The sequence below is a fragment of the Xiphophorus hellerii genome, chromosome 18 (assembly GCF_003331165.1).
Source record: "Xiphophorus hellerii strain 12219 chromosome 18, Xiphophorus_hellerii-4.1, whole genome shotgun sequence".
In the NCBI taxonomy this organism is placed as follows: Eukaryota; Metazoa; Chordata; class Actinopteri; order Cyprinodontiformes; family Poeciliidae; genus Xiphophorus; species Xiphophorus hellerii.
The window spans coordinates 32744815-32765508 of record NC_045689.1 but is presented as its reverse complement, the minus strand read 5'-3'; the positions used below and the strand labels follow the sequence as shown (position 1 = coordinate 32765508).

Below are 20694 nucleotides of genomic sequence, written 5' to 3'. Positions count from 1 at the left end.
GACAAAAGACACTATCTGACGTCCAACTATTTGTGACACACCTATTTGTGACACAGGCTCTCAGTATTTTTGACACCTGGGGGAAGAAACCAGTAGTAGCTCTGTGTCAGCATGAGGCCAAATCAGATGAAAGAAGCATCTGTGACAGGACAGCAGATAAAAGCACAGACGCCACAGGCACTCCTCTGTCGCCCTGACACGCCAGACAACGGGTTACAATGTCACGCAATAGGTGATAACTCCTTTGCCACTAAATAGTGATCATTGTGCATATACATGAAGAACACTCTCTGTCAAGTCAAGCATTATATTTTGGGAGCAGAAGGGAGATCTTGATCATCTTCCGATTAGACAGCATTTATGTTTTAACTCAAAGCTTCTTTTTGCACATTAAAAGTAATGACAGAGTAACAAAAAAACCCATCTCAATTAAAATGCAAAATGCAAATATGAGAGAAGGTGTGAAACTCAAAAGCTAATGATAAAGTAAACTAAATACAGGAACTAAAACATGGCTGATGTTTGTCTGGTACCTGTACTGTCTGCTGACAGATTCTGGCCTTCAAGTAAATTTTGTTCATAACTCTGGCATGACGGGATATAAGTAGGAAAATATTAGCTTGTATTCCTCACTGTGCGTGATACAATCTCAAAAGAAGGTTTTGGTGTTTGCAAAACAAGAGTTGGCTCAATTCAGAGGAATCGTCTGGTTCTTCTAAAGGAAGAAGACCTTCAGAATCAGAGAGGCATTTAAACATGAAGTCAGAGGAAATACAAAAGCTTTAAGATGACACTGTATTATCTATGGAGGCATGTTGGCTTTCATTCTGCTGCTAGACCCAGCAGATATCTGCTCACTTTGTTTCTTCCACAATTCACAGAAGCTATGGTTGTTTTAGACTTGACTGGTTCTGGTCAAAGAGGGGTTGTTTGAGAGCCTGCCTTGGATTTGACTTGTCCAACTGATGAAGGCAGGAACTGACCAGGAGCTGACTTCAGTAGATACCATGGAGGTTGTGCAAACTACAACAAAGTTGCTCTGCTTTGTTGCTTTCACCTTCTACCTGTCATCAACCATGTCAAACAATTGTGAGATAAGAGATAAGAGTCTGCATTCTGCAGGGAATACCTATAGAGACTCGTGTTTGCAGTTAGTAATGCTAAGTGAACTAATCGCTAATTCAAGAGGTTAACTTCAACCACTAAAAATTTTGCTTTTGCTTTAAATAATTAAAAAACAGTTTTTCAGTAAACTGTACCGATGCATGGTGTGATATCATGTTGGATTTTAATATACATATTTATTGAACAAACATGGAATCAGGGCTGGACAAATTATTCAGCCCTGAACAGTTCTTAAAGAGAAATCAGAATGGAAATATATCACAAAATTCAGATTACTGTATATTTTCTTTTTTTATAAGAATATCCATTTCTCCATACGAGTAGTCATTTTCTGTCGAGTGTTGCATAATAGTATGACTTCAATGTCTTTTTAGCTTTCAGTATAGACCCGTTGCACGTTGTTTACATCTGTAATTTTCCGCATGCGCACAATGGTGGAGAGCAAGAAGACTATTTTTTACATGCCATCCATAGAGGCGCTGCCGCGGGAGAACAGTTCCGTTAATGAAATGAAACCTGGAGATGTAAGTATTATTAATTTGGTACAGTGCGCCACAGCAAAGGAAAAAATAATGCAGAAAAAATGTTGAACTCAAAATCACTCGTGTTCTGTTTTCTCACTCTATGTGTTGGCTAAGCTACACAAACTTGTTGCTATAGCAACTGACTGACAACCATGCCACTAAACATAAACACCAGAAAACACGGAAACATTTCCCACACAAACAACAGAACATTCAGTCCGTTAGATTATTGTGTTTTTAGGCTTGATATTTATTTTGCAATTATTAATAAGGAATCACTGCGTCAAATGATCTAATTTAAACACCTGCTCAACTGATGACGTATCAGAGAGTTGGTGTAGGTCACCTTTTTTTTTTCAACTGCAGGAAACACATTGAATTTAACATCACAGCTACATGTTAAGGTTGTCAAAGTCAGGCTAAAATAACTGACCTACAGCCTGTCCGGCTACTTTTAAAAAAAATTAAAACATTTCCTGTCCTTGTTATGTAATAGTCGTAGTGTTGATAACTAATCGCAAAGCACAGCCTCTCTTTTACTTTTGTATGTACAATTATATATAACATTTCCCTGAGTTTCTATCTATCTATCTATCTATCTATCTATCTATCTATCTATCTATCTATCTATCTATCTATCTATCTATCTATCTATTTAATGCATACATACATTTAAGATTTAGAACGTTAACAATTTGACAGCTAAATCTAACAGTAGTCATCGTCACCAGCAGTTTTTTGCCCTCCAGCAGGAAGCTGGGGGCGGGGTCTTGCGTGTGTGACGTCACGCTGCAACGGGTCTGTAGAGCTATAATGACATTTGCTGTGTAGTTGATTGACATATATAATACAGATCCTTTGCATGTTGTCCAAATGTTGACATTTAACTTAGAAAATACTTTACTAATCAATTTCCTGTATATACAAATATGTAAAACAGTGAGTAAGAAAGGAATTATGTCATGAGATTTGAATTATTTTGGCTCCTTAAATCTAAAGATTTCTAAGTCACGTCAGAAATTGGTCATCTAAAAAGTTTTATGATCAGCTTAGGTAAATAGCAAGCAGTATGTTCACAATGACAAAATTTATCTTTGGAGGAGTCACAGACAGGTCAATCTATCAAGTGCTGTGGAGCTTATTGGATGGAAGTGATACTAAAGGAGGAAAGATTTTCCTCATCTATACCTACCTACAATCACTAGGTATGATTTTAGTGGTGAATCAGATAGTTTTTATGTTCTGATTTAGGACATAATATGTAAACAGGCTAACAATAGGCTTATGGAAAACTAAGACAAGACCCCATAAAGACAATCAGTGCATTCTTCCAAGCAGCTGATTTACACCAACTCTTTCATGTGTGTGAAGACGAGAAAAAGTATTGATCCAAAAACTTGCTAATGACTACAAATTGATAAGAAACTTTACATTTGAATGTACCTATTTAGCTTTGTATATACAATGTTGCCTCTGGACAGATTCCAAAAAATTGTGTAGCATGATCAATTATTATGAGACTCGTGTTGATTAAAATGTGTTCATTTTCACCAGACAAAGTCTGCAGTCTCAATCTTTCATCACAACAACTCTGACAGCATCTACTGTCTGATGTGAGCAACGGGATAAACAGGTGTGAAACAAAATGAAGGTGATACAAGATGTAAGCCTAGATGGAACCAACCACAGTAAACCAGGAAGGAGCGGAACCAAACTGAAAAACAAATGATGGACCCCGGACCAGAAAAGACAGGAAGCCTCCTACCTGAGCCGGCATCCATGATGTTGGTTTGTCCTCTGCGGTCGGTCAGCAGCCGAGATGAACCGGGCATGCTGACTGGCTCAGAGCGTACTGGCTGGATTCTGAACAAAAACGTTCATAGCATTACATATACAACATGTCTGACATTAAGCTACTCATTTTTATACAGATGTGTTTAAAGCATTATTCTTTAGTTTGAGATGACAGTTTCTTCTTCAAGCTCAAGTGCTATGATGTGAAATTAAAATGCTTCTCCTGAATTATCTTTTTTTTAATCTTCGAAATATTCCTGGTGTAGCTCTTTGGTGTAGAACTTTGATTTTTGTGTTTTTATGATGTCAAGCACTTCGAACTTTGAACACTTTATTGTTGAAATTAAATAAACTTGATTGTTTGCTTGATTAAACAATGTTAATTAATTGATTAATCAACATATGTTAATTACTGATGAAGTTTGTCCTCATTAGAGATGTAATGCTATATCCTGTGATATTAAAACATTACAATATTAGATGACGTCTGTTACCCAGTTGGTGTTAGCATACGACTTCATCTGGAGCAGAAAGATGATTTATTATTTTATCATTACACGCCCTGGATCATGAGATCAGTGTTGAAAGCTTGACTTCATTCTTCCAGCTTTATTGGAGACAATTATTATCATTCAGTCAGGTTTTTTATTTTATTGCACATTTCAGCAACAAGGCAGTTCAAAGTGCTTTACATCATAAAAACACAAAAATAAAACCTCATTATAAAAACAACATACAGTCGCCAACTGAGAAACCAGAACCAGACATTATATTTTGTTGAGTGGCATCATCAAAATCATCAATACACATCATTTATTTTGGTAAATGTTTCATTTATTATTGTTTAAAAGCAGCTCGTGATCAAGGAACTCAGTTGAAGAATTAAATGAAGTAGTTTTTGTTGCCTTCTGTTTTTTCACAGATTAGACTAAATGTCTGTCTGACCATTCTTGAAGATTTCTCTTGTTCTCAAAATTAACAAGTTTTGAATAATTTTCAGCAGTGGCATATCTAGCAGAACTGAAGTTAGTGATCAGCAGTTTCACTTCAGCTCCACAGTAAAGGATTTTTCACTAATTGAGACTGTTTTTGATCATCTGCAGTTCAAACTGAAGTACCTGGAATGGTCCAACTTTGCTGATTAATTCTACATTAGAAAAAGATTATTTATAACCCACTTAAAGATTTAAGAAACCTTTAAATAAGATGCAAAAATGTAATAGAAAATGCATTTTAATCCTGTTTTACCATTAGAACTGTGTTCGATCAAGACAAGCAGGAGAACTGGTCCTATCTGGACTAAAATGTTCCACACAGATTACAGAGCCCTTCTGAAACCTTCAATGTATTTGTGAAAACCAAAAGAAATAAGGGATTTTTATCTTCTGCTAAAATACTGTTAAAATGGCATTGCAGCCCATTGGGTTAGAAACAACATTGTGTTTCATGTTGTGTTGTGAGCAATTTCTACCATTACACCTTTACAAAACATGCTCAGTGGTTTTAATATACCGAAGACTGCGTAGATCCAGGTCATCTGTGTCAAAGTCCAAAAGTGGCTGCTGTACATCGGAGGGGCCGTGGGACTGGAGCACTGAGGATGATGAGGAGATGACTGTGGTCTGACCTGATGGGTGAATCGTCTTGAACTGGAACTGGGGGCCCATCCACAGGCGACGGTGGGGGCCAGTATGGGTCACTATCTCCACCTGTGAATATCAGAGAGGTGATATCATAATCTTTACATCACATCAGACCCTTCGCTGCACAGCACACTGGCCAGAACTGCTGAGAAACTGTGGATTATCCATAAAAAATTCTCAGTGCAACTAAGAGCAAACTCTATTAGGGCTGAAATAATTAATCAGATTTATTGTGATATGTTAATTGCTTAAATAATTGTTAACTAATTTAATAATTGAATAATCATTAATTGGAATATGTAGGCTCTAAAAATACAATGTGATGAAGAACAACACACTATTGAGCATTATTTCAGCCAAAATTGTTCAAACAATATATACCTTTTTTATTTGAGAGCAAAAAAGCCTGTCTGTAAATATGTTCAACCCACACAAATCAATCAATCAATCAATCAATCAATCAATCAATCAATCAATCAATCAATCAATCAATCTTAAGTCAAGAAGAAAGGCCTGAACTTTTCATATGTTGATCTTAGAAGGATTGTTTGTAGTTGCAGGTGGATGCAACTACAAATGATTAACAGTTCAGTAAAGGAAGGCTGTTATTGTTTATAGACAATAATGTTTATTTACTTTTTTAAAAGAATGTAGTTGTTTGTTAATTTTTAGTGACTTTCCAAATATCATATAAATAAAATGTTGTATAAAACAAATTGGTAAATAAAGTGGTTTAATGAACAATCTGCAAAATATGCCAATTTTCTTTTCTGTCTTTTCCAACTGTCAAAATAATAAGAGTAACTGGTTACTAAAATAACCACTAGTTGCAGCCCTAAACTCTATGTTTAATAAAACTAAAAACTATTGCATCTATTTAATAGCACACTATATTCTTTGCCATTTGTGATGCTTTAAAATGCTTTGTCCTAAGTATTAATATTTAAAACTTTAAAACTAAAATTGCGATCAAATCCTATAAAACAAAGCAGTCAACAGAAGCTTCCAGAGCCGATCGTCTTCCTGGGTTTTAGACTATTTGGGCAGTCTAATTTTGTGCTTCAATATTGAGAAAATACCTCATAGTCGGACACACAGTGTCCCTGAAAAACACTGTTTTTATAAAGAGAATCAAATGCATAAGTCATTCAAAGCATACATTAACCACAGCATTATGATGGCGTGCCTAACAGTGATCTGGTCAGGCCTAAACATGGAAACACCTTGAAGGAGAGCTGTGGTATCTGCCATCAAGCTGAACCTTTCTAACATAACAAACATCTGCAGTAATTTAAGCTACAATTGGATTTCTTCCCCTTTAAGCACATTTTGTTTGCTATGTATTTCAGTGACCTAGACCACTTGGGACCCTGTCACTGATTCACTACTGTTCTTTTCTTGGTCGATCCAACAAATGCTGCAGTTTTAGAGATGATCTTGCCCCTTTGTCTTGCCAATGCTATCCATCTCATGTCTTAACTCTCATTCCTGGTTCTGGTTATGATCAGAACAATGTTCACTTTCTGCCTAATTTATTTCACTCACTAACATAATTTTTTGCTTAATGCAGGCTCTAGAGGACATTATAATAAAGTAAAAATGATACTTTACACATTTAGACATTGTTTGGCACTTAAATCCAACGCTGAAGCAATTTGGATCCACAAAATTCTTGTGTTCATGGCGAAAGCTTGAACAAGCTTGAGCGTTTCCAGGACAGAAGGATATTTCTTTAAGTGGATATTATGAATTATGAGTAACTTTATCTGTCAATTTTCACGATGTTGTGGCTTAACAGTATGTATTCAATATGCTGTTCATGGAAATGAGTCACTGGCCTAAAACTGTGTTTTGTTAAACAGAACACATTCCAACTTCAGTCGTTGTAATGTGCTGTATGTCTACCCCTCCCCATCGCATTAGAACTGACAGATAATAAATAACGACCCCTGATGGACTCTGTCAGGACAGAAGGTTTTGTTGTCTACTGACAGCCAACTTAAGAGCAACTGACAATGATGGGCAGGAAAAGGCTCCACACAGCAGCCTGCTGAGGCACTCACACTGAGGGTCACAAACCTCACATTCCATTAGGGGACGGCTGATCAATCCTAAATCCCAACCAAATGCGGAAATGCCCACTGATAATCTAATGAAGACCACTGATATGATGTAATGAAATGAAACAGTACTTAGCCTCTAATCCATTACATTGTACGTGTATTTAGCATTTCTCAATCCACAAAGCCGTTGTGTCCGCTAACTTCAAGTCTGTCCAGATATTCTCGAGGGACAGGAGCACAGCTAGTTTACTCTGTTCATCCTTAATTCACCGACAGTCTCTAAGCATCCACAAAAGGTTTTAACAAGTAACCCTGGAAACATGCAAGGGTAAAAAGACTTGTACCATAATATCTTCCACCACTGATGCATGCAGGCCTACAGCTACTCTGACAGGAAGTTGCTCAAATACAGGCTAGGGCAATGGATAGTTCTGCTCCTGGCAAACTATCATAGCAGATATAAACCAGAGTCTACGCAAGCTAAGTGGCTTGCATTTTAGCCAATCAATTATGCATGCATTGGAATTATTGATGGTGAAAATGTAGTGGGTTACCTGCCGACATGAGCGACAAGGCCTGTGAGAGTTAACCAAGCTGAAAAGACCAGGGTGAATGTGCCAGATTTCTCAGGCCTTTGGGAAAAAATTGGGAACTGGTTGATGTATTCTTTAGGATTTTTGGAACTACTCTGAATACGATATTAGGAAGAACATTTAAACATTTAATTAAAACATATTAAGGTAAAAATAGATGATGCTGAATACATCTTCCTACAAGATTTTCACTGACATAGCTTTAAAGTTTAGTATGAAGTTGTATAAAGTTAAAATGAAAAGTAAGGCATGTTCTTTTACATGCAGTATAAAGTTCTTCCTTTAAAATCTAAGGAACTCCATGTAGCTCGAATTCTTCAAGTTCCTCATCCTCAGCGGGAGAAGGAACAGATAGTGTATGTCCCTGAGAGCTAAATACAGGAGAACCATGTTGTACCTGACATGTTACTGTGTGGGACGTGATGGAGCTGTCTGCTTGTTCAACCCTTACAGGGCGTTGCTGGGTGAGGCAAAAACCTTACCTGAGAGAGCCATTCTTCATCGTCTTGGCCACTGTGGTCTGATGCCAAGCTGTCGGATGACTCATGACGTGTGATTGGACCCGGGCTGCTGGGAGGAATCCCTGAAGAAGAAGAAGAAGAAGAAGAGAAATTAAAACATGCATAAACAGGTGAAAAAAACATGTTTCCTTTTAGTGCTACCTTTTGACATAAGTTGCTGGGGTTGAGGGATTAGTACAGATAAATTATTAAATATTATCATATTCACAATAGTATTTCAATTCAACCTGGGGAGAAGTACTGGGGAGGGATGTTAAAAAATGTGTGATCCAAGTGGGAGCATGATAGAAAATAACTGAGAAACACTGCCTTATAGTCATATTAACATTAAGAAAAACAAAACATTTTGACTGATTTCTGGCATCCTAATGATCCAAAGCACAATCAATCAGTCATTGCAAAATGCTTTGCAGAGGCAAAACTGTGTGTGGCACACTGTGCAACATCAGTTTTTGTAGGACAGTTCAGGTTGTTTGTAGGTTATTGTTTAGTGGTCAAGTGCAATACAATTCACTTCAAATACTTCTTATCTTCTTAGAAACTGTAGTTTGCACAGATGCAAAGTGAACATTTAACTCCATCACAGTACAGTGATATTATCAGCTCAGGCAAAGCTGTAGGAGTTCACTTGAAGTGACTATATCAGTCTTATTAACAGACTGAATGCTAAAAAAACAGCCACATTGGGCTTGGAATCATTAGCTATGTTTCCATTCAATCACCAGGCAAATTTGGACCAAAAGCATGACTATTGTGCTAATCGCTCTGCAGTAGTTTGTGCTATGAAGGACTGGAGACCTGCCCCGGGCGTGTTCTGCCTCTCACCCAATAACCACTGGAGACAGGCACCAACCCTACCATAGTGGTGGATTCAGCTGATGCATGGATGGACTACATGTATCAAAAGTAAGAAGTTTCAATGTTTTTTGATAAATAGACCCATAAGACACCATAATGTGTGTGATGCATTTTGTTGTCACATATGCTTCAATGAGACTTGGGCATAATCTCATTATGACTTAATTTTCAGTTGGATTAAAAACTATTTCCTCCATCAGTGAGCTGAAGCACATTCGCTCCAAATCGAAATCAGCAGGTCAGCACAAATAAAAGAAACAGAGATCAGTTTCGGCATCCACGATGCCAGATTGTTGAAGCTCTACATCCTAATATAATCTATAAATTATGCTGCTTCTCCATCCCACTTTAAATTATTAGCAAACAAAAGCCTTTGAAATGTGAAATTATTTAATAATCTTTCAGTTTGCATGAGAAACATTTTAATGCATGTAATAAAGGTCACATTTCTCTGGGCTCATTTATAGATTTATTTATAGATTGACATATTTCCATATGCATGCTTGTTATTTTATTGACTTTAATTAATTAATTAATCTATATTTAAATTAGAACATCAGATTTATATATGTATATATTTTTTATACATTTTATATCACTCATTGTTTGTATTTACTAATATTTAACACCTTAAAGGAGTAGCTTGTCACCTAGTAAAGTATATTCTATATAAAGTATATTCTATTCAAAATAAGATGACACTCCAAAAACAGCTATTCTTTAAAATTCAACATAATCAATAAAATCAATAAAAAAAAAGACATGAAGTAGATTTTAGATTAAAAAAAGAAGAAATGTATAACAAACCACTTTTATTTATTGAACACCCATCAGGTTTAGAAGGAAATGGCTGTCAAGCAAGTTATAAACTTACAGTGTTATTAGAGCTTGATATATAGAGTCAGTACACACACCTAAGACTGATGGGTTTCTTAGATAAACTACCATTGAAATCACATGGCTGACTGCATGAGAGCTAATGTTTGGGCTGCGAGTCAAAGGAAAGGAAAAAGCACAATTCTTTGTTTGTTTTCATCTCCAACAGGCATATGACTGTGTGTGTAAAAAGGCAAATGTACAGTAAAGTGTGAAAAGGCGAAGCAGAGAGAGTGACAGAGAGACCCAGAGACAGATGGGGCTCCTGCAGGCTTGAATAAGCAGGCGTGGAGAATGAGCTCTAATGTGTGGAATCAGTCGTCTCTCCATCTCCCACCACAGGGATGGGGTTTGTTTAACACAAGAATGGCTAATATACTTGTCAAGTCCACATCTGGAGCACAGGAGGCACCCCTGTCTTTTCCCTCACACATGTGCCAGGTGGTCACACATACCCCTAATGGAGGCTGTACGGTGTTTGACACCTCTGCAGTGAATGTCACATCATCGCTGATTCACACATCAGCCCAACACACTCACACATGTCCCGATGGAATTAGAAGGTCTGGCCTCATTCGCTGTGTGAATAATTGAAAAAAGAACTGTGTAGCTACTCAACAGTGAAAGTGGTGCCGCTTGATCCTTTTACAGACAAAGAAAGAGATAAAAGACTTGTCTAATGTGATGGCAAGAACAAATGCAGAAATACTATTCTAGGAAATGAAATGGGTTGACTGAAGCCCTGAAAGGGGAAGTACTATGTGTATTTCAGGCATATTGTGCCATTTTGTAGCACAATCAAGTAACTATCTTCAGTTGTTATAAAAATTCTGGATAAGTTACACATGAATTAAAAGAAATGTAACTTTGCAATTGAACTCTTTGCAAATGGACCTATGTCTCTGTAAGAAGTTCCTGATCTTTCCGACACTTCGCCTTCAGCACGTCATCATAACAACGATCCACCATTGAGCCTTTAACAACATTTTTAACCAGACATAGCGCCTATAATAAGCTCAGGAAACTCGCAGCTCCACCAGATGTTTGCTAATTGCTGCTGCAGCTAGTCTGGAGGAGCTGATTGGGGGAGTCGCAGGGGATGGGTGCTCTGTGCGGCGGAAGCTTAGATAGAGACTGCAGCTCTGAGGAGGAGCTTTGTGGAGAAGTCAGCGCCTGGTGAGACCAAGCATATCTGCCATCAGAATGGCTACAAGGAGAGAGAAAAGGATTCCTCAAACATGCATAAAAAAAATCAAAGCAACACTCCAAGTATGTTTTTGATGAGAGATTGATACTATAACATGATGTAAAGCTCAAAAATGTTGATATATTTTCAAGTGGCAGTATTTTGTAAAGTATATAAAATGTGAAAAGTGTTCATGAATAGATAAGACAATAAAAACAAGAAGACAGAGTAGATCAATATATGTCCCAGAGCTGCTATAAAAAATGTAGTAAAGACTAGCTGTGGATGTTCCTCCATCTTTTCCCCAGTGCTAGTATTTATTTAAATGTTTTCACATAATATATTTAGAATTTTTCACACAATATGTTTATAATTTCACTTTTTTTGTGGTGGTTATTGCATTAGGTTGTATACTATTATGGATGCACACATTTAGTAAACAGCTTTTGTTTATTTGGATCGTTAACTATTTTGTTTTGCTGTGTTTGAAGGACTGGCTGAGGGAGAGGACTGGTTGAAAGGCAAACCAGGAAGTGGAACAAACCATCAGGCTGCTGGAAGCAGGGGACTTGATGTTGAAGAATCTGCCTCTCTCTACTAATAGCATAACTGCTAAAACATTTTTGGAGTTATTTTGTTTTGTTTTTACAGTTGTGTTGTAATCAAAATGTTTTGGTTTGAATTAGTTATTTATGTTTATGCATTGTTTGTCTTTGTCTTCTCTCCCACCCCTCCTTGTTTGTGTAGGCCAGCCTTTGTGTATAAATCCCTGTGTGTTCATTGTGTGAGGTCAGTTTTGGTTCGTTATCCCGAGTTAGGTATGCCTTAGTTGATGATTTATTTTTGGCCCATTTTGCTATATTTTCTAGATTTGTTTTTAAGATTTTTTTGAAAAATAAATAGAAAATATTTTTTTATATATGCCTTTGTGCCTTACTGGTCGGTCCGTAACACTAGTATACTTATTATTTACTTTATATTGGTTCACACAAAAACAAACCTAACTCCCACTGAAGCAATTATTAATATCAGTAGGAGTCAGTAATCAAATCATCTGATCATTAATCACCATTTATAACTGCCTGCCAGTCCTCGCTCTTCAATTCAACTGAGTTTAATTACCTAGCACCTTGTCACAACACGTCTCAAGCCACTTTACAGTAAAAAAGTGAATTTAATCACACAGACAGACTCCAAGTGAAGTACATACATTCTACAATGATGTAGAATAGGTTACATCTTTAGTTTCTTTTTTAAAAATAGTAAAAAAAAAAAATGTAAGAAAACACAGCAGATTGCATCAAGTTATTGACTTGCAGTATTCACTTTTCATGGAGTATTGAGAGTAGACAGTACCCTGTATTCCCTGTATTCCTCCTACTGAGCATGCACGTAGAGACAGTGGTAAGGAAAAATACACTAACAGGACAAAATCTCCAATATGTTAGATCATGAACAGATTTCTTCTTTCCTTTTAAACAGTATCTCAGCAGGCCCTGACTACATCACTGGGAAGTTCCATCACTAAAGATGCGTCTGCATGAGGTTGTAGATAGTGGTGAACCAATAAATTGGCCAGTCGATAGATCGGCCCCAATTTTCTCACTTTTAGAAGATTGGTCGATACTGAATTGTGAAGCTGATTTTATCCACTGATCTTATCAACCTTGGCAAAGATCTAAAATCTCATCTTTGCCATGAGAGAGATCTTTGCGTTCAGTTCTGCCATGAGAGAGTCTGACTGACAGACCTACTCAGGTCGTATCTGTACGTTCACAGTTAACATTAGTCACCCAACTGATGCCAACTCAGCGACTTTCTTGTTATATTTAGCAACATTTCAGACAAAAAAAATCTGTATTAGCAAAAATTAGAATCGGTAGGTCAGGCTTTTTGAAGATCAATAATTGGTGATCGGCTAGAAAACTTCAATTAGTGCAACCTTAGTTGTGATGCAACACAGCAAAACCAGGAACAAATCGCTAGAGCAGAAACGGAAAAAAAGACCCCAAAAAACCATAAATTTCCAAGAAAACAGTGATTTTTGACAAACATACCAGCTGAAGTCATGAAGACACCACCCCATGTTTTATACAGGAAAAGTCAGTGTTTGAACTCAACTTGGTCACAGAACAAATCTGAGCCATTTCAGGTTCTGGGGAAAACTTGTTGCTGAAACATACTGTCTTTGTTTGGCTTTTCACAAGCTTCTATTATTGGTTTCATACTATAAGGTGCACCTTTGACAGGGAAACATCGCTACTTATTGCCACTACAACATTTGAGGAAGACAGACGAAACAGAGAATATCCAGAACAATATTAGCACTATGAGAGAAGAGAATTTTCTACATTTGGCATCACATTTAATACATTTCATCCTTCAGAAATTTCTTTAGTGATTAATACAACATACTACAAAAAATAACAACTATATCCTTTTGTGCAGTACCACAATGTCAAAAATTTTATAGATTTTATAAAACACTACAGTTCAAGTAAATTAAAATTCTGTAAACAAATAATTTTTTTGACCCGTCTTGCCCAAGATGACCAGATTTGATAAATACTTTTGGTGCCAGAGCTCACATAGAGTGGTAGGGGCATTGCAGAAAAGAAAAAATAAAGAATATCTAAACCACTATAGGTAATTAATGTAATTATAATTGATGTCATCATCACAATCTTATCAATAATACAAATAATATCAGTGACATATTTTCCTCATTTTTATTTGAAGTATATTTGTAAATGAACATGACACTTTTTCACTGCTTTGGATTTGTGAAGATTGTATCATCTCAACAACTAAACATGGCTGAATGTGACATGTTATCTTTCTAAGTCTCTAATTATATTGCCAGATCTCAATGTTTATTTCTATCTGCAGGATAACTGAAAGTGAAATTGTTAGTGGCAATAGTTTGGCATCTACAGCCCAGAAAAAAATTATGCCATTACATGAATAGTTTTATACTTGTTTATAGACCATACTTCCCATTTAATATGTTTTCTATAGCTACAGCAAGTGCAAACAGAAAAGAGTTCAAGGGCAAAGAGACTGAAAATCCTCAGCAATTAAAACCAGAATGATTGTAATGGAAAGTTTGCTTCAATTCAATTAATTTTTTTTATTGATTTGAATGGAAAATCTTACAAATGCTATTTTATATTGAGACAGGGGATTCAGAGGATGAGCAACCACTCTTATGAAGATAGGGCAGAGCGAGTGGAAAAAATGGCAGAGAAGGCTAGCGGATTTTTTAAAAAAAACAAACAAAAAAACCGAGAGAGAAGAACTAAGCTTTTACGTTGTTACTTATTAAACAAAATCAGCATTCCCTGATAACCTCCATCCTCCAACTTGGGCTCTCCGACTTTCTCCATCCCTATCTTTCCCTTTGCTCTGTGACCCCTGAGGCCAATAGCTGTTCCCAAATTAATTATTGATGCTCTGAAGCATTTGGTGGACTGGCTGGATCGGGTTTCAAGTAGGTGGGTTGGTAAGGTTTGTCAACAATGAAGTGTATGTCAGCATGCAGCAACTCCCTGCCTTCAGTTGGATGGATATACAGTATATATATATATATACAGTACAGACCAAAAGTTTGGACAAACTTTCTCATTGAATTCAATTTTGGTCTGTACTGTATTGAGTACAGACCAAAAGTTTGGACACACAGTTGTGTCCAAACGTTTGGTCTGTACTGTATATATATAATGTATATATATACAGTATATACGTATACAGTACAGACCAAAAGTTTGGACACACCTTCTCATTGAATTCAATGAGAAAGTGTGTCCAAATGTTTGGTCTGTATAGAGTACAGACCAAAAGTTTGGACACACAGTTGTGTCCAAACTTTTGGTCTGTACTGTATATACTGTATATATACAGGGGTTGGACAATGAAACTGAAACACCTCTCATTTTAGTGTGGGAGGTTTCATGGCTAAATTGGACCAGCCTGGTGGCCAGTCTTCATTAATTGCACATTGAACCAATAAGAGCAGAGTGTGAAGGTCCAATTAGCAGGGTAAGAGCCCAGTTTTGCTCAAAATATTGCAATGCACACAACATTATGGGTGACATACCAGAGTTCAAAATAGGACAAATTGTTGGTGCACGTCTTGCTGGCGCATCTGTGACCAAGACAGCAAGTCTTTGTGATGTATCAAGAGCCACGGTATCCAGGGTAATGTCAGCATACCACCAAGAAGGACGAACCACATCCAACAGGATTAACTGTGGACGCAAGAGGAAGCTGTCTGAAAGGGATGTTCGGGTGCTAACCCGGATTGTATCCAAAAAACATAAAACCACGGCTGCCCAAATCACGGCAGAATTAAATGTGCACCGCAACTCTCCTGTTTCCACCAAAACTGTCCGTCGGGAGCTTCACAGGGTCAATATACACGGCCGGGCTGCTATAGCCAAACCTTTGGTCACTTGTGCCAATGCCAAACGTCGGTTTCAATGGTGCAAGGAGCGCAAATCTTGGGCTGTGGACAATGTGAAACATGTATTGTTCTCTGATGAGTCCACCTTTACTGTTTTCCCCACATCCGGGAGAGTTACGGTGTGGAGAAGCCCCAAAGAAGCGTACCACCCAGACTGTTGCATGCCCAGAGTGAAGCATGGGGGTGGATATCATGGCATTCCCTTGGCCCCATACTTGTGCTAGATGGGCGCGTCACTGCCAAGGACTACTGAACCATTCTGGAGGACCATGTGCATCCAATGGTTCAAACATTGTATCCTGAAGGAGGTGCCGTGTATCAGGATGACAATGCACCAATACACACAGCAAGACTGGTGAAAGATTGGTTTGATGAACATGAAAGTGAAGTTGAACATCTCCCATGGCCTGCACAGTCACCAGATCTAAATATTATTGAGCCACTTTGGGGTGTTTTGGAGGAGCGAGTCAGGAAACATTTTCCTCCACTAGCATCACGTCGTGACCTGGCCACTATCCTGCAAGAAGAATGGCTTAAAATCCCTCTGACCACTGTGCAGGACTTGTATATGTCATTCCCAAGACGAATTGACGCTGTATTGGCCGCAAAAGGAGGCCCTACACCATACTAATAAGTTATTGTGGTCTAAAACCAGGTGTTTCAGTTTCATTGTCCAACCCCTGTATATATATATACATGGGTTATATATATATATATATATATATATATATATATATATATATATATTTAGAAAGTGTGAAGTCTAAGCCTTCCAACAATGTCAAACACATAAAAAAAATAAAAATAAAGAAAATACGGCCATTTTAAGGTTGGCATGTTTAATGTTTAAGCCCAAAGAAATCCAGATGTAATTATTTTATTTTAGGTGTTACAGCTACTAGATGCTGTTGGTCAGTGCGGTGCGCACCACTGCTCACCATCATATCGCACTGAGTACAGCAGAAGCATTGCAGCCCCAGGCGGGACAGGCCCACACATATGAGCCAGTGGTGTGCCACGCATCTTAATAGTAAACAAAATAAACAATAAAAGTTGTTTTGGAAATCAAATAGGAGTCACAAGTCATCTAAAAAAGAAGGAATACATTTTTATTTACACTCTTATTGTTATCACAATTGTACAGCACAATATCATGATAAAATTTTAAGTCCACATCGCCCGCCCCTAACCGTATTATTCAGTTTTTTAATACAATTTTGAATCGACGTATGATAAAAACTAAAACGACTCTTCACATTTTCACAAATTGTTGCACTTAATATGATTAAAAAAGAGTCAGAGGACAAAATCCAAAAGACTGCACAAATTTGAATCAATAAACAAGCCAGAACTGGTCTAGGCTCTTATTCCTCGACTCTTAATGCTGTTGCAAAACCAACAATCAGATGCTTGTTTTCACTGTCAAAAGACTAAATAAAGCTACAATTAAAAAGTAAAGTAGAAAAACAAATACTAAATAACCTGAAAACGCCTTAATGCTTCTGACGGTTTAAACTCAGACGAGCTTGAAGTGAATTTTCTACAACTCCTAACCATCTCGTGATGGGAACCATTGTGATGTAGAAACCTGTCGTTTGATGCTGGGATTATGTTTATACCCACATAAAGCATGATGTGAGCTCCAGTTTACTGCCGAGGGACAGAGATGTCTCTGACACACTCTTTATTGACTGTGCAGTAAGTGGTGTTTTGCTGGGCTGAAAGCTGGTAGCCAGTGGCCTGTTAACCGGAGCAGTGAAGCAGGGAGTCAGAACAAGAACAAAGGCTGCCTAGATATTGATGTAGACCAACCTGCTGGGGCCAGGGGGCTGGGGGCCCGGGGCCGGACAGGGTGATCTCTAGGGATAGATAAGGAGCTAACAACCTGATAGATCTGCAGAACTGGCTGCATAGTGAACAGAGGTGAGCTGTCTTGTCTCGGTTACCTGCTCTCTCCATTTCTCCACTTTCTATTTTTCATGAGCAATCTTCAAATCTTTACTGTACTTGTTTGCCAGACATGTCTGGCTTGGCTCACTCAACTGCTCCACCTGCCCTGCTTCTCACTTTCCTCGTTTGAGAAGTCTTGTGGCAGACAGGTGCTGGCATGGTGACAGAGTGGAATAGCTTAGTCATTATATATCATTCAAGGTGTATTTGACTGACAGTTACTTCATTCAGCCAAGCACTGCACTTACCCCATCCTTTCTCTGTCTCTCTTTGATTACTGACCCAGTCATGGCGCCAGGGTCTCTCTTTACCAAACGCCTGATGCTCCAAAGCCTTCACTCCGGGCCCTTTCTCAGAGCAATTAGATCTATTGACAGGGCAAATGTGGCTGGGCTGTCATGGGCCTCAAAGTCCTAAGAGAGCTGCCAAGCAAGCCAGCCAGTCAGCCAGTCTCCACAATTAGCACATTAAATGACAGAGAGAAGTACGCCTGTGGCCAGAAAGCACAACCTCTGTTTCTGCCACCATCATAGGAGCCAGGCAGAAACTCAGGTGGTAAATTATTCACTGGTTTATTTGCTCTGGAGCAAAGTTTGTCATGAGGGGAAGAAGTGTCTGAACACATGCTGTGGACTGACGGATAAATATTAATGAGCGAAAATAATCTTTAGAGAAAAGTTTGTATGAAAAAAGGACATTCTTGGACAAAGAACGATTTATTCAGAATTTCCTAATAATCAGTTGTGACACCTGAAGTTCAAAAACAACTTTTAATCTACCATAAAGGCAGTTTTTATTTGCATACATGAATCTCACAAATAAACAGGAGAAACTTCCTGCACTACACTAAAAAGCTGCCCCAAGCCTGCCAGATTGTAGTGCTGGATCTCATCTCCTTTTGAGTGTACAGTGTTTCTCTCTTGTTTCCTTATCTCTTCAAAGATTTGCTGTGCCTTGCCATCCTCTGCAGGGCTGAGTGCTGCCAGTAGCTGCTACAGATGGACAGGTGGAGATAGTGACCATGAAGTGGCGCCACTGGTGTCTTTTATCTTCCCGTCCTCCAGGCTCCGGTCTGGTCTGACCCTGGGCCTTCCTCTCCTCCTCCCTTCCTATTCCTTTTTCTTGCAAGCTGCATTTTTAATCAGGCTGGGTCATCCAATATAGAGCCATGAGACTGGAGACTACGGCCTGTCAATCAGAAGCTGCCAACCTTTTAACTTCCACAGACAATCTGAAAAAGACGTGTCTGCAGCACAATTAAGTTCAGGGCAGATTTATTGACACTTTGATTCACCAACTTTTCAGCTGTAAAATGTTCCTGTTTTCTTGTTTGCTCCTACAATACAGCATAATGTAATGGTTGCTGGCCAATGTAAATCTGACCTAGATAGCACAATTTGTTCTGCGAGTTAGAACAGTGTCTTTTCTGTTTCTTTTCAACGTACTAATCCGTATGCTCAGCAAGAGGCACTTGGACAAGCAACTTATGGTGCTGCTGTAATTCCTCCTAAGGTCAAATTGACTCTTTCTCCTGGATCACTTCTCAGCTAGGCTGCCAAGCCCTGGAGGGAGCAGCAGAGGAGAGAGCTGGCAAGGGGACACATGCTGAGAAACAGGATGCTGAGAGTCTCTTTCTGGGTGCAAAGTGCAGAAATGGAAGGTGGCAGTCCAAGAGAAACTCGGTCGTTGGTGGTGTATAGGATGCAGACCCAAAGGGTAAATGACAAGAGAGCAGGAAATGAGTAGGGGGTTGAACAATTATGTTTATAACATTTTGACCTCACATTGCTTCACACTTGGTTGACCATGGGAGTAAAGAACCACAGTGGTTTTATCCGGCTATTGTTAATTGGATGTAAATGTTAATGCAATGAATCTCTCTCATTATGCAGCCAGTTTCAATACTCATGCTGGCACAGAATGGTGGAAAAAGCTGACGCCCGAGCCCGTCACCCCAACACGTTCTCATTGCTCTGACACTACAAGAGACCATTACCACTAATTTGACAAAATATCCTACCAGTAAGACCTGAAGCACTGCAGTACTCAATTGGTATGAGTCGAAAGATTTGTGTACAGCTGCAACTTGGCCTGGGGAGCCTACTAAAACTAATTAAACATTTTGAATGCTTATAATTATGGAGTGAGCTCAAAACGCCATCCTATTCCTGTGGGGGTGGATTGAATAAGTGCGTGGCCATCCGTGCTACATGACCTCTAAGACAGCAAACCACAGACCTCACTGCTCAGCACTTGTTACCGAATATGAGGGAATTTAGGGTGTCAGCTAATTGGTTCGAATGTGGCATTATGAAGGAATTGCCACAGGATATATTCATGGTTGATTGATCTTCCATCTGACTAACTAGGGTCTAACTACAATGGTTTCTCCTCAGCATGTGACATCGAGAACACACCGGAAACTGGCTTTCAACAACTAATATAAAAGGTTACATGCACCAAAGCAAAACCAAACATACAAACCGGACTGTTATCTAAGTCAAATGCTGATGTTGTTTAGGTAATATTTATTGTATCTCAATTTTGCCCAAAAAAGACCACAGTTGTTGCAAAGGATGCATTCTGATTCTTAAAACAGCAATAAATATTAAAACAATGAAAAAAACCTAAATTTCAGTCATTGACTTGGCAATGAAAGAGTCTTTGTAAAAAGAACAACTGTGAAACCTACCAGCAAGAAGATACTGGTAGTACTGAACCAGATCCGAGGCCAGCACCAGCGGGTGGTTGGAGCTGAAAGGTGGCTGCAACTCGTTCCACTGCGGAGTCCTACATGAGAAGTGCCATAATCCAACATGAATCCATAGAAGCAAGATTCTAACACATTTTGTAAGAGAAAGTGGAAAATAAGCTGTTACCTGGCTAAGGTCCAGCATGCTCTGGGAGAAGTGCTCAGCTCCAGCGGAGTCTCGTCGCTAATCTTTTGTGCAGTGCTAATTGGCCGAGGCTCCAGGACATGCTCCACCACATTACCATAGCAACTGATTATGTACAGTGAGTCCACAACCGACTGCCGGGACTGATCTGTGACGATGTTGTGAAGCAAAGCCATGAATAACACACAACAGACATGTGAAA

At 38.5% G+C, this 20694-nt stretch overlaps 1 protein-coding gene across 1 annotated transcript in view; it reads right to left on the bottom strand.

Annotated features, from left to right (window-relative positions):
* Nucleotides 1-20694, bottom strand: part of bcas3 (BCAS3 microtubule associated cell migration factor) — a 351457-nt gene that overhangs the window by 203427 nt on the left and 127336 nt on the right. Inside the window, exons 19-23 of the mRNA XM_032590298.1 lie at nt 20475-20640; nt 20288-20385; nt 8225-8325; nt 4956-5152; nt 3415-3512 (exon numbers count right to left, since the gene is read on the bottom strand). Of these exons, the coding sequence (XP_032446189.1) occupies nt 3415-3512; nt 4956-5152; nt 8225-8325; nt 20288-20385; nt 20475-20640 (660 nt within the window). The remainder of the gene's footprint in view (nt 1-3414; nt 3513-4955; nt 5153-8224; nt 8326-20287; nt 20386-20474; nt 20641-20694) is intronic.